Raw genomic sequence first — 13,638 nt, 5'->3', positions numbered from 1 at the left:
CTCAGCAAGAAAACTTCAGTGGGAAGACACCCCCAAATTCCTAAAGCAGCTATTTCCACACTGCAGCTCCATCCTCAAGTGGTCTCTACCAGCCTCCCTCCCTCCCCCTCTCCCCGGGTGGGTGGGGTTCTCTCTCCCCTGGGATCTGGGGACGAAAAGGCCACTGGAGCGCATCCTTGGCACAGACCTGATAGGAAGGGAAGGGTCTCCGGCGTCCCACCAGTCTTTCGGGGGGCTGATGTACATGCACCACAGCTCCCAGCTGTACCCGTGGGCCGAGTTCTCATAGCGCTGCACCTCGAAGGTGTCCTGTTTGATATTGTCGATGGAGGGGAGGATCACCCGCTTCCGGTTCTCCTGTATCCGCGAGAGGACTGGCTCAGCCCTGAAACACAGAGAAGCAGAAATAAAATCTTTCACTTGAGGCTCACCCACACCTCCAGCGGCCCAGACCCCAAGACCACAGACAATGAATAGAAGCGTCGTAGCTAAAGGCTGGGCTTTGGGCAGGCTGGAACTCAGAGGGAAACCGGGCTCCCAAGTGGTGGCTCCAGCTGGATCAGGTGGCTTTAAAGGAGCCCTGGGACGTGTAGCTCATGCCCTCCTCCCTGTGGGGTTCCCACAGTGCTGCCTGCGTTGGCATGAAAGGCCTGAAGCAGGGACTCAGAACACGAGGGCTTCTGCCCCAGAAAGTATGGCCTGTCTTTTATACCAACAGTGTCTAAGCCAAAGCTTAGACAGGTATGAGGAAGAATAAAAAAGTGTGAGCCGTCCTATCAAGACCCTCCTGATAGGGTTTGCATCTCCCTACAGTTTTGTACAGTGTTTTCAGTTTCCCCTCAGGCACTGGCTGATGCCTCTGGTTTTTTTCTTTTCTGCTGGAGCTGAATTGCCTTTTCCCCAAATAGGTCACTTCTGCCCTTGATGGCCTGGTTTCAATAAGCCTTTCACTAGCTTCTTTGTGCGTGTGACTATTTCAGTTGTTTTAATTGATTATTTAATTGATTTCTTAAAAGGGATCTAATTGGATGGGTTAGGGATGGCAGGCAGGAACTAACTGAATGCAAAGGCAGGCAGGATCCTGCCTCTCAGCGAGCCCGCCCGCTCAGGGCTGCAGCAGGCGACAGGCAGGGACCTGGCTCCAGGTTTAAGGTATAGCCCTGCCAGCTTAGGAGAAAGCAGATGGTCAGGCACCCCTGCCAGAGTGCATCTCCGACGTAGATGTAGGAAGGGATCATTTCCCATATTCGAGAACGAAAAGATGGCTCTCATAAACCAGGGCATTAATCTCCCTGCTTAGAACAGGGCACAGGCTTTGGAAAGGAATCAAGTGAAAATCCCATTCCTCTGCATTATTTCGAAGAATAATGAGAACGCTCGGCCTCCATTCCACCTCTTTTCATTTGCATCTACTGAATTACCTGTTGGCACATCTCATGTTTCTATTTAAAACGAGCAATAAAATATGCCCTGGGCCATTTACTGCCTCCGATACTTTTGCACACACCTTAGAGACTGATAACCAAACGGGACTGACTTTCCCTGGTTTCTAGACGTGCTTCAGAGCTCCGCCCCCTCCAAGTCCTCACTCTTGCTGTTCTCCTCCAGGAACGCCCTTGTGCCCAGGCAGGAAATCTAGCCACCCACACAAGCTTCTCTAATCAAGTGCCACCTCTTCCAAGAAGCCTGCCTTAATTTCCCCCAGTAGAAGACTCTCTCCATCCTCTCAACTCTTAGAGCATCTTCTCCATCATATTCAAGTCACCCTGATAACACACTATCTTTGCTGATCTTTGAACACACGTTTTTCTTCCTTATAAGCTCATGATAGCAGATGTTTATCAAGCACTTACTACTTGCCAGAAACCATTCCCAACATTCTGTATGGGCTGATTAATATAAATCTCACAACAATCATATGAGATAAATACTATAATCATCATTTTACACATGAGGAAACTGAAGCCCACGGAGGTTATGCCCCAGCCCGCACAGCCAGCTGGAGGTAGAACCAGGTTTCTAACCTGGATGGTCTGGCTTCAGGCCCAACCCCTAAGCTCCACAGCCTCCTTGGATGGGCCACCCTTCCCCTAGGCTGGTCTGGTGCCCTGCAGGTAGAAGCATTCAGCTCGGCCGTCACTGTGTGGGGGAAGTTACTGAGTGTCGGGCAGAAGACCTTGGTTCAAATCATGCTTCTGAAGCTGAGGAGTTCAGTCTCCCAGTCTGGGACAGAGCGTACAACTGTTCCCAGCGACTTGCTCCCCTGCCTTGGGACATCCCGCCTATGACCCCGAGGCCTGCGGTGTTTCCCTGCTGAGGGACACACTCTCCCTCAACCCCAATTAATGTTTAGCTTGGACACTTGACCTACTTCGGCCAACAGAAGGTGTGACCATGTCACATCTGAGTAGAAACTGTTATCTTTTTCCCTGAGCTACAAAAATGGTACATCCTAGGCAGGGGTGCTCCTTGGGTCCTGGGACGCAGAGGCCGTATGGAACAGAGCCACAGACAGACAACCCGCAGCGGATCTGCCATGTGGGCAGGACGGAGATCGTTACTGCAGGGTGACCTAGTGAGAGTTGCGACACACCGTCTGTCTGCCATGAGGACGTACACCCCTCTGTTGGAAGTCTGGAAAATGAGTCTGAAGGGCTAAGACTGGATCACAGACATCAGTCAAAACTAGACTATAGGCTCCTGGAGGGCGGATACCAAATCTCACCAGATTCTGAACCCCAGCTGAGTGGCCAACTGTCCTCTTTGCCCTAGACCGTTCTGATTTCACTACTGAAAGTCTTGCATTTTCGGAAATCCCTCAGCACTGGGCAAACCCGATCAGGCAATCACCCAAATCACAGCCTAGAGCGGTCTTTGGGACATGGTCATCGTCCAGCAAATATCTGTCAGTTAGTTTAAGTGAAAGATAATGAAGGTCTGAGCCGGGAACGTGGAGGTCAAAATGGAGAGGAAAAGGTAGACATGAGAAACAGAGGAAAAACCAGCTAAAGCTGGAGGTGGCTTGGATGAGTAACACGATGGGGAGAGAAGGATCAAGTGATGGGGACATGGATGGTACCACCAGTTTTGACCGGAAAGAAATGAGGAGGGAATGATATGGAGGAAAAGGTGAGACAGGGCAAGGCTGAGGCTCCAACGGAACTTTCAGGGGCATCTGTTCAGAAGGCATCTAGCTCAAGGGTTCCCAAACTTGAGTGAGCAGCAGAGTCCCCTGGTGGGGGGGGGCTGGTTAAAGCAGCTTACTGGGCCCCATCCCCAGAGCTTCTGATGTCATAGGTCTGGGTGGAGCCCAAGAATCTGCATTTCTAACAAGTTCCCAGGTGATGCTGACGCTGCTGGTCTGGGGACCACACTTTGAGAATGATTATGAGAGATAAACAGTGGTGAGGCTCAGAGGAGGTTAGGGCTGCACACCTACAGCTGTGTGTATCAGGGTCTGATGGTGGCAGAAAAAGCAAGGAAGAAAACTGGGGTCTGAGATGGCAACAGATGCCTGTGTGCAAGTGTTAACGGTGACCCCATGTTCCAAACCTTTGTGTGGTCATGTGCATAACCATCCTTTTCTCTGGCCATTAAAAGGATTCTAAAGTTTGTTTCAAATGAAGAGTAGACATTTTAAGGCGCAATTAGTGATGGGATATTGGCTCTTCAAATATGGCGCCGTGAACTTATTCAAGATGGTATCACTGAGTGTAAATAAACATTATTAATGAAATTAAAGACTCTGCTTCTTACTAATTAAGCAATCCTGGCATAGGGGTTTAACCTCTGACTTGATTTATCATTGGTTAGTTAGAAATAATCATGTAACTGTAAAGCTCTAACCTAATTTTAACATGCTCATTGACTGATTTGGGCATTTTTGACGCTTTACTCCCTTACATCCAAAATCTACTCCCTGTATGCTCATCGATTTCTCTCATATTGTTCTTTTCACCTGGAAAAACATGAGGGGCCACATCAGCAGAGAGAAACCCTTCCCTTCCTCCAAATGCTGTTAAAGATGATGCCATAAATTTTTTTTTTTTTTTTTTTTGGCCACATGGCATGTGGGATCTTAGTTCCCCAACCAGGGATCATGCCCTCACCCCTTGCATTGGAAGTGCGGAGTCTTAACCACTGGACTGCCAGGGAAGTCACGATCCCATAAATTCTGGGAAGCTTTGCCTCAATAGGTAAAATTATAACTGAATCTCTTTTTTTCAACAGTCAACCATCCTCCCCAGAAATGGAAACAAGCAAAGTAGCAAAAGATTCTCCATTCTTGCCAGGGTCCCAGAGGAAACGGCCAAAGTGGCCCACCTCCCAGACTCCAGCCCTTCTGACCGTGCTGCAAATCCCGAGCACTTCTAGGTTTCAGCTTGTGACCTACCAGCCAGCGGTGAACTCCACGTGGGCATCAAAGAAGCCGGTGACCTGGCCGGTGGCCACCTTCCAACCCTCGATGCGAGCTCGGATCAGGCCCTCTCTTTTTCGATTTCTCACCACCTTCACCAGCCCAGGGTAGCGTTTGTGGACATACTCCTCCAAAGGGGCCTTCAGCTCCTCTACAAATGACAAAACACAGGAAGGTCTGTAAACATGTCAAATGTGCATCCAACCCACTGTGAGGCCGACAGATCTTCAGTTAGCTCAGAGATTGCAGAACATTTTGCATGTTAGTCATTTTAGTAGAAAAGTCAACTTGGTCCCAGTGATTCAGAAGACATCTCTGACTGATGTCCTTTGGGATTTCTTTCTGACCCTTCCTCCTTCCTTGGCCAGCATTCCTGTGCCCCCACTGTCCCCTGGGTCTTGTTTATCAACTTTATATGGGTTTTTCCATCTGCACATACGCTGGTTCTCACAGAATGTGTTCTGGGAGGTCCAGACCCAGAGTCACACCCTAGATGCAACATTAGCAGGGTCTGTGCTTTGGTCACAGGATGTGAAAGAAATCTTTGCTCAGCAGTAGAAACGCTACCGTGATGGTGAAAGGAAGGCCATCAGGGCTTGAACACTCCCTCCTGCCACCAGCAGGTGGTACAAAGTGCGTGATCTATATGATCTAATTTAATCCTTACAGCCACCCTAGGTTGTTGCTAGATTAATCCCATTAATTAACTAGATGAATTCCACACTGCAAATTAAGAACAGTCTTAGGGAGACTAACCTGTCCCAAGGTCACAACCTAGGAACAGAAGAGCTGAAACATGGGTCACATGTGTCTAATTCCACAGATGTAAAGGGATACCTTTGTGTACTTGAGAATCACTGTCTCATCACAAGGAAAAAAACAATATTTTTAACTTTTGTTTTTTTATATCTATGAGATGAGGATATTAACTAAACTGATTATGGTAATCACTTCACAGTATATGTCAATCATTATGCTGCACCCCCTAAACTTAGGCAGTGCTGTATGTCAATTATATCTCAGTAAAAAATGGGGGAAAGTCAGCAGGTGTTGAAGGATGGACAGGGAAGGGTTGACAGAGAGGGGATTCTGAGATATGCACACTCCAAGGATGCGCCCTTGGGGAGCCTCAGGGGTCCAGAAGCAGCCCAGCTGACTCAGATGTGAGTGGTCCACAGACAATACTTTTGGAGACATCGTCACCTCTGACCTTGCTCTAGAAAAACCCACAAGGCTGTATTTACAGACATTGTGCAGACCCCTCACTTCCTAGTTATACACAGCAATGTTTGGCAAATTAAAGCCATATATTTGCAGCACATGTAGAGGCTGCCCTCTCTAGGTCATGGCTGTTGTCCCTGGGAACGATGCAGCCATGTGACCCAGGAACAAGTACAGAAAATGGGGGATTTAGATGGATGGGAGTGAAAGAGTCCCCAAGGGTACAGAGACACGACGTAGTTCCTGTCAGCCAAAGGCATGGATGGTGGGGGAACAGGAGTGTTATAGGCTGAATTGTGTACCCCCCCCCAAATTCATCTGTTAAAGCCCTAATACCCAGTAACTCAGAATATGACCATATTTGGATATAGGGCCTTTAAAGAGAAGATTAAGTTAAAATGAGGTCCTTAGGGTAGGTCTTAATCCAATCTGAGCAGTGTCCTTAAGAAGAAGAGATGTGAACACACACACAGCCCCCAGGAGCACGCACACAGAGGAAGGACCATACAAGGACACAGGGAGATGGTGGCCGACTGCAAACCAAGAACAGAGGCCTCAGGAAAAACCAACCCTGCCAACACCTTGATCTTGGACTTCCAGCCTCCAGAAAAGTGCGAAAATAAATATTGTTGTTTAAGTCACCCAGTCTGTGGTACTTTGCTAGAGCAGCCCTAGCAAACTAATACAGGGAGGAATTAGTTTGGAAAGGAGAAAAAAATAGCACCTGGGTGGAGAAGGGGCAGAAACTCTAAGGAGGCACAAGGTGGTTGGGTGTTCAGACTGGACTCAGACTGCCTTGGGTTCAGAACTCTGTGCTACCTTTTACTACCTGAGTGACCCTGGGCAATCTAGCCAGTCAATGTGTGCCTCAGTTCCCTCATCGACTGAAGGGGGATGATAATACAGTCATCCCTCAGTATTTGCAGGTTCCAGGACCCCCAGGGATACCAAATCCACAGATGCTCAAGTCCCTTACAGTTGGTCATCTGTACCTGCAGGTTTCACATCCAGGGATACTGAGGGCTGACAGCAATAGTATAGACACCACAGGGTTGTGGTGAGGATTACAGATGTTAATAAATTCAAGAATGCTCAGAAGTATCCCTGGTACAGTGTAAATGCTCAACACGGAGTAGCTGATATTAGTAATTATTTTCCCTCTTTCCCTCAATATAGGTTTAGGGCACTATGTCAAAGCAGCCCAGGGAGCCTGAGGAAGCCATGTCCAAGATGGAAGAATAGGCCTGTAAACCAGAACTCTGGTTCTCAAACTGGAGGCCACCAACAGCATCAACTGGAGGGGTTGAAATGGATTGCTGGGTCCCTCGCCCACAGGGTTCATTTTCAGAAGGTCTAGGCTGGGGCACCCATGGCTCTGGTATGGGGAGCCACACTCTGAGAACTACTGAGTTTGAATGCTTGGCAGGTAGCATTACACCCTCAGTAAGTTATCTATTGTTCGTCTTTTTGCCGGGTTTGCTATCATCTTTGCCATCATCCCAGAGCCGGTGAGGGGCCTGGTGCAGAAGCCAGGCTGTGGGGACCGTCGAATTCTTCACTCAGCCAGGTACATGGGACTGGGTGGCTCAAAGAATTTTCAGCTTTTAGAGACCATCTCCTGACTGAATGTTGGCTGCATTTTCCCATCTGTTCATTAAATTTCTTGGAACAACAATGCTAGCAAGAAGGTTGGACGGGCCATGCTTGCTTGGTTTTTCATTTCCTCCCCTCGAGTGCTGGGTGGGTGGGCAGGGGATGAGGGACACACCATGGAAGGCAATGGACTGGGCAATGGGCCCACAGAATAATACGGTGGGAATCCTGCTCACCCTCTAGGGTTGGCCTGGGATGGCAGGAATCTCAAGAATCTCTGGGACTTCCCTGGTGGCACAGTGGTTGAGAGTCCGCCTGCCGGTGCAGGGGACACGGGTTTGTGCCCCGGTCCGGGAAGATCCCACATGCTGCGGTGCGGCTGGGCCCGTGAGCCATGGCCGCTGAGCCTGCGCGTCTGGAGCCTGTGCTCCGCAGCGGGAGAGGCCACAACAGTGAGAGGCCCGCGTACCGCAAAAAAAAAAAAAAAAAAAAAAAAAAGAATCTCTGTAAGTTCAGGGAGAACATTCTGGGCGCTGAGTGCCAGGTGCCACGACAGGGACCTGCAGGCATGGTTGACCTTCAGCTGCCAGGCGACCTGGGACCCTGAGGTGCTGTGCCCTGTAACCGGATGTCAGCTCCCAGCCATGCCGGTCACCGTGTCTAAGTATCAAATGCTCTCCACATTTGTTCAGCGGTTGTGACTGAGCCTTCAGAGGAGAGAGATAAACAGGCATTTACAAGTTTGGCAAAAAAGAGTGAGGTTTGCTACCACTGCCCTTCAACATCTCCAGGCTAGTGGGATATGAATATTAAAGTGCTTTGAAAAGTTTAAAGGGATAAAAGGATAATGCCTCATCATTTGGTACTAGCCTATGGCTGCTAAGAATAAATAAGATTTACATATAAAGCCCTTGACGTGCATTCAAGATCTTATTTCTCATACTAATTGGTCTATTAATATTATTCATATTGATCCATTTTATAATACCCCATGAACAATAGCACATCCTTCTAGCTTGTCAATATCATTTTAAACTCCAGGCACTATCATTTTATAGCCATAGTCACCAGCCTCGATCTTTCAAGATTCAGTGACACATTGTTCCAGACACAACTGAAGTGACGCCCTGGGGTCTTTCATGGGAACACGAAGGGAGATGCCAGCATCCGAACAAGAGGCACTGAGAAGGCTTCATTTCCCAATCCCTGTATGTGATTCTGGACACAATAAGGTATTGAGTTGTGCCCCCGCTTGGATTTAAAATCAATTCGGACACGAGCACTCCCTTGAGATGCTTACAATCTGGGCAAGGAGATGAGCCATGTTCAAAAAATTCCAATATTGAGGAGCTAAGGGCCAAAGAAAAATGGTCGTAGAGGAAAAGTGTGATGGAGGGTCGGGGGGAGGGTCACAAAGGGAGAAGTGATTTTGGCCAGGGGTGTCCAAGGAGAAGGTCGTATCTGAGTTAATCAGCAGGTTTGGACGTGTGCTCTCACTATTCCAGAATACACAAGCACACAGCAAAACACAGGTGTAGAACTGGATCTGCTGAGGTGACAGAGTCACTAGTGTCTGGGAGACTGGGAAAATGCCATTAATCAGAAAAGAGGAAAAGAAGAGAAGCAGGGCTTCCCTGGTGGCGCAGTCGTTGAGACTCTGCCTGCCGATGCATGGGACATGGGTTCGTGCCCCAGTCCGGGAAGATCCCACATGCCGTGGAGCGGCTGGGTCCGTGAGCCATGGCCGCTGAGCCTGCGCGTCCGGAGCCTGTGCTCCGCAACGGGAGAGGCCACAACAGTGACAGGCCTGCGTACCGCAAAAAAAAAAAAAAAAAAAAAAAAAGGGAAGCAGAAGTTGATGGGTTCACCTGGGGACAGGTTGAATGGCTAGCAGACCTTTGGGGGCTGATTGCTGAACCAGGATAATGGTCCAGAGTGAGAAGACAGGGCACGGAGTGTCAGGGACATGGTGGGGAGAGACGATGGCACAGGAGGGAGTGAGAGTTCCAGAAGAAGACTTAGAACCCCACTTTGGGAAACGTGTGCATTCCGGAGGCAGGAAGCAGAGCTAGAGGACAAGACGGGCTAGAAACAGCATCACAGGGGCAGAATCATATCAAGCGCGGAGTTTCCAAAAGAAGAATCTGTGCATTCATTTCATAAATATTTATAGAGCGCCTACATGGTTGAAAATGACACAATCCCTGTTCTCAAAGAGTTATTCAACATCCAACGTCAAGGAAGTCAAATGAGTTAGAGAAAATGAGCGCTGAGAACAGGCCACTGATCTAGACAAACAGTAGCTTCCTGATGGGAACAGTGAGAAAAAAGAATTCCCTTCTGGATGCAGCTGGGCCCTTCGGGGACAGGGTTAGCTTAGGGAGAAGTGGAGGAGTAGGACAGCTCAGGAGAGATTTCCAGAAAGGCTGGTCCTGGTGGAACAGAGTTGTGACAGCCTGAGGGCATTGGGGTGTTGAGATTTCCAAGTTGCTTTAAAGTGAGAAAGCCCACAAGTGAACTGAATAAAAACAAGGCCCCCAGGCTCACCATGGAAGGAAACAAATCCTCAACCTGACAGCGGTAAGAAATGTCACACCCATCACCTAAGATCCCTTATCATCCTTAACAGATGAAACCATTCCTGGATATTATAATGACAGTAAGAAAAACATTTTACATATGATTTTTCTCACCGGCAGACTCAGAGAAGAAAATAAAAACTCACTTCTGCAAAAATAAATGTTTACCTACCAATGTTATCAAATCCAATACTAAATTGGTCTAGAGCCATTTGGGAATGCTTGTGTTTCTTAAGGTTTTGGTAAGTAGCACTTGAGGGTCAGGAGGGGAAAGGCAACCACTGCCCGTGATCGGAAGGGACCAGAAGGGAGATTTATCTGCTCCTTAACAATAAAAGGACTGCCTGTCATCCAGGCTTAAGGAGTAGACATCGACAACAAGAAAGTTACAAACAGTGAGAACGAAAGCAAAAAAACATTATTACAGAATTATATGCAGATCCCACAACTTCAGTGATATTAGAGAATAAAACATCAGTCTAGTCTCTTGTCTCTAAACCCTGTTCAGAAAAAGGTGTGGACATAGAAGGCATCTCCACCCGCTCCCAAAACTAGCGCATGAACCTGGGTACCACACAGACGTGGGCTTGGAAGTGGCCACACCGTCCGGGGTTGTGCCCCATCTGTACCTCTTAACCCACAAGTTACCAAGTCTTGCTGATGAGACTCACTGAACGTTGTAATCCTCCTCAAGGTATGGAGACTCAAGACAATCAGTCTAAGTTTAGATGGTGTTTCTCAAACTTTAACCTGCATGAAAATCACCAGTAGGTCTGGGGTGTGGCCCAAGAACTTGCATTTCTAACAAGCTCCATGAGGCTGCCACTGCTGTTTGGGTGAATGCACTTGGAGTAGCTCTGACTTAGAGCTGACCCGCTATCCAACCCCACCTGTGATGAATTAACCCCTGTGCACAGAATAGGTCTCATCCGAACTGAGCAGACGTTCCAGAATCCCAGTGTTGGCCATCGCCTGTCTCTGCTTTTCCCACTGTCTGGGCCTTCTTGTTCCGGCTTGCCTGATAGATGGAACCCCTTGGAGATGACCTCAGTCCACAAGGTGAGGGTTTGTCTTACCATTTCCAAAACTGGGATCCTGATGGCTACTCCCCCACCCCACCCCCAATAGAGCAACCTCACCATTAGTCCCTTGACAAGGACCCCTGATGTTCCTGGCTTCTGCTCTCACTCCCACAATCTATTACAGTGACAAGTGGTACAATTCTACCAACACTGCTTCCGCTGCCATCCGTGCCACCATCACCATCACAGCCACTTGGAACCAACACTTCTCCCTGCCAGCAGCTGCTGAGGTGTGGGCATGCTGCTCGCTGGGAATGCATGGGTTGTGACAGCTGGGATGAGAAAATAGCACATATGGCATGTTCCAATTAAAAACAAAAACAAAAAACCCACCTGGCGCAAAGCCAGTGCTCCTCAGAATGTGAGATTCCACTCTACCTAGGAATCACCTGGCATGTGATGCAGGTTCCCGGGCTGCCCTAGGCAGTTCTAATTTAGTGGGCTTCGGTGGGGTTGACCAGCACTCCAGATGATTCTCCCACAAACCCAGAACTTCTCAAAAGCACTGCCTGATTTTTCTTTCATTGTTTTTACCGTGGTTAGATACACATAAAGTTAACCTTTTTGGCCATTTTAAAGTGTACAATGGCATTAAGTGCATTCACAAGGTGGTGCAACCTTCACTGCTATCTAGTTCCAGAACTTCTCATCACCCCCAAAGGAAACCTCACACCCAGTAAGCAGGCACTCTCCATGTCCTGCCCTCCCCGCAGCCCCTGGCGACCACTGATCTGCTTTCCATCTTTGCCTCTTCTGGATATTTCATAAAAGTAGAATCATACAAGATGTGGCCTTTTGTATCTGTAAGCCCTGGTCGATTTTGAAGGGGCGGGGGGTGAAGTATTTTTTTTGAGTGTGAATTTATATCTCTATAGGCCGTACTGAAGGTCTGATTCTTGTTCTGCTGACCATTAGCTTTTCTGATCCCCATTTTGGTAATTTGGTTGACTGGAAGCTTATTCACAAAGCCCCTCCAGACTCATTAAAGGGAGTTCTAGCCTCTCAGAGGGGAGGATCCAACCCTTGGATCTGTGTTCACACCCCCAGTGTCCCCCTGACACCAGCCTTTCTCCCCATTCCTGATGGAAACTTCCAGCTCACCATACTTGGGGGCTTTAAGTCAGCAGAGGGAAAAAACACGGTCCTTAACACAGATTCAGCGCAGCCGTTAGGCACGATGCCCTACATTTCTGCAGTGCCTTTTTTTTGAGATTTTTTTTTTTTTGTAATATGTGAATCAGCCATGATGCCACTGAAAGAAAACAAAAAATAGATTTAGAACACCTGGATTTTCAGGTATGCCTGAGAATACCTTTATGCCTGAAATAACTAACCAAAACTAAAGGCATAAAAGTGGCCAAAGGTCAATAATGCATTTTTTAATTAATGTTTTTTTAATTTAAAAAGGAAAGGAGGAGAAACCTCATGCAATATGTGGGTTTCTATCTGTCAGATGGAGTTAGTTAAGTCCCAGAAACGAATCTGGGCTTTGAAGGACCTGAAGTTTATATAATCTGAAGGATCCCCTTTAAGAAAACGAAAAAAAAAATCTCTCTTTTGTAAATTTTACAAAAACCCACGGGCCTGTGAACCACTGTTAGGCTCCCTACCCACTGCCGCTGCCACACAAGTGAGGGGCCCCAATCATGAGCTTCCTTAGTTTCAAGGTGAGTACACCTTGGTACAAGGTGAGGCGGGCTTCTTGGATGCAAAATTGCTTTTTGGCTGACAATCACTACTTTTCAAACATTTCAAATACTATGTTTGTCTGTATCTATAATAAAATACTGATATTCCCTAATTGCTAGCCAAAGCTGACTAAAAAGGTCAGCTCATCATGAAATGCTCCAAAATACTACTCAGATGAGTTCCCTTCTCGTATTTAACTCGAGAATGATCTCTCTTGCAAACTCGTAACACTCCTCGAGTTTTGCTTTCACATTTACTGAATCCTACCTAATTAAGGATATTCTGTTGCAACTGCTTTACCTCTGGCAACTCTTTCTACCCTCGTCAGCACTCTGTGAGGTAAGGGATATTATGATCCCCATTTTATGGAGAAAGAAACTGAGGCCCAGAGAGGGTAAGCACTCGGCTGAAAGTCACACAGTTCATAAGCGGCATGCCTACCCTCCTTGTCATTCTGCCTGATTCCTGCGGATGCGAGGCCGTGAAAACTGAAGTCGTTCATCTGTTTGTGCAGAACTCAGCCTCGAACGTGGGAAGTCGAGGCCTGACTCAGGGTTGGCCAGGAACTGGCTCTCTGTAACTCTGAAGCCCCCATGCTTCTGCTCTGGGCACACTTTTCCAGCCATCCATCCACTGACAGTGGTTGGCCCTCTCCAGGCTCCAAGGGAGGGGGGTAGCAAGGAGAACCAGCTGAGCTTCAAACTCCTCCAAACAACCCCACTAAACTCTGAAGGGACAGCAGTGACGTAAGGCCACGCCCCTCCCCTCCGCTGCCACGCCCACCGCTCCATGCATGGACCTGGAAAGTGTGTAAAAACCCAAGATGAAATAACCCAGAAGGCGTCTATACTGTATGTTTCATTCTCTGGGCATCACCCAGCTTTGTGGACTTAAATAATGCATTTTCTGACTACGGGAGTGAAAAAGAGGTGAGGCGAGAGCCAGAAATTTTGGGAAGAACGGGGGAGATTAAAAAGGGATGTTTTTGCTGTGTATGAAAGCATTTTAAAGGCGATTCCATAGTGAGATCAAAGCAAGGAGAAAAGAAAGCGAAAGA

The 13,638-nt window shown here is 47.9% G+C and overlaps 1 protein-coding gene across 1 annotated transcript in view; it reads right to left on the bottom strand.

Annotated features, from left to right (window-relative positions):
- Positions 1 to 13,638, bottom strand: part of GALNT17 (polypeptide N-acetylgalactosaminyltransferase 17) — a gene marked incomplete at both ends in the record, with an annotated part of 478,260 nt that overhangs the window by 196,138 nt on the left and 268,484 nt on the right. The window contains 2 exons of the mRNA XM_082645128.1: positions 188 to 385; positions 4,394 to 4,568. Of these exons, the coding sequence (XP_082501254.1) occupies positions 188 to 385; positions 4,394 to 4,568 (373 nt within the window). The remainder of the gene's footprint in view (positions 1 to 187; positions 386 to 4,393; positions 4,569 to 13,638) is intronic.

Source organism: Mesoplodon mirus (genome assembly GCF_964341445.2).
Source record: "Mesoplodon mirus genome assembly, chromosome: 15".
In the NCBI taxonomy this organism is placed as follows: Eukaryota; Metazoa; Chordata; class Mammalia; order Artiodactyla; family Ziphiidae; genus Mesoplodon; species Mesoplodon mirus.
Note: the sequence above shows the minus strand (reverse complement) of the source record. Positions and strands in the feature narration are given on the sequence as shown.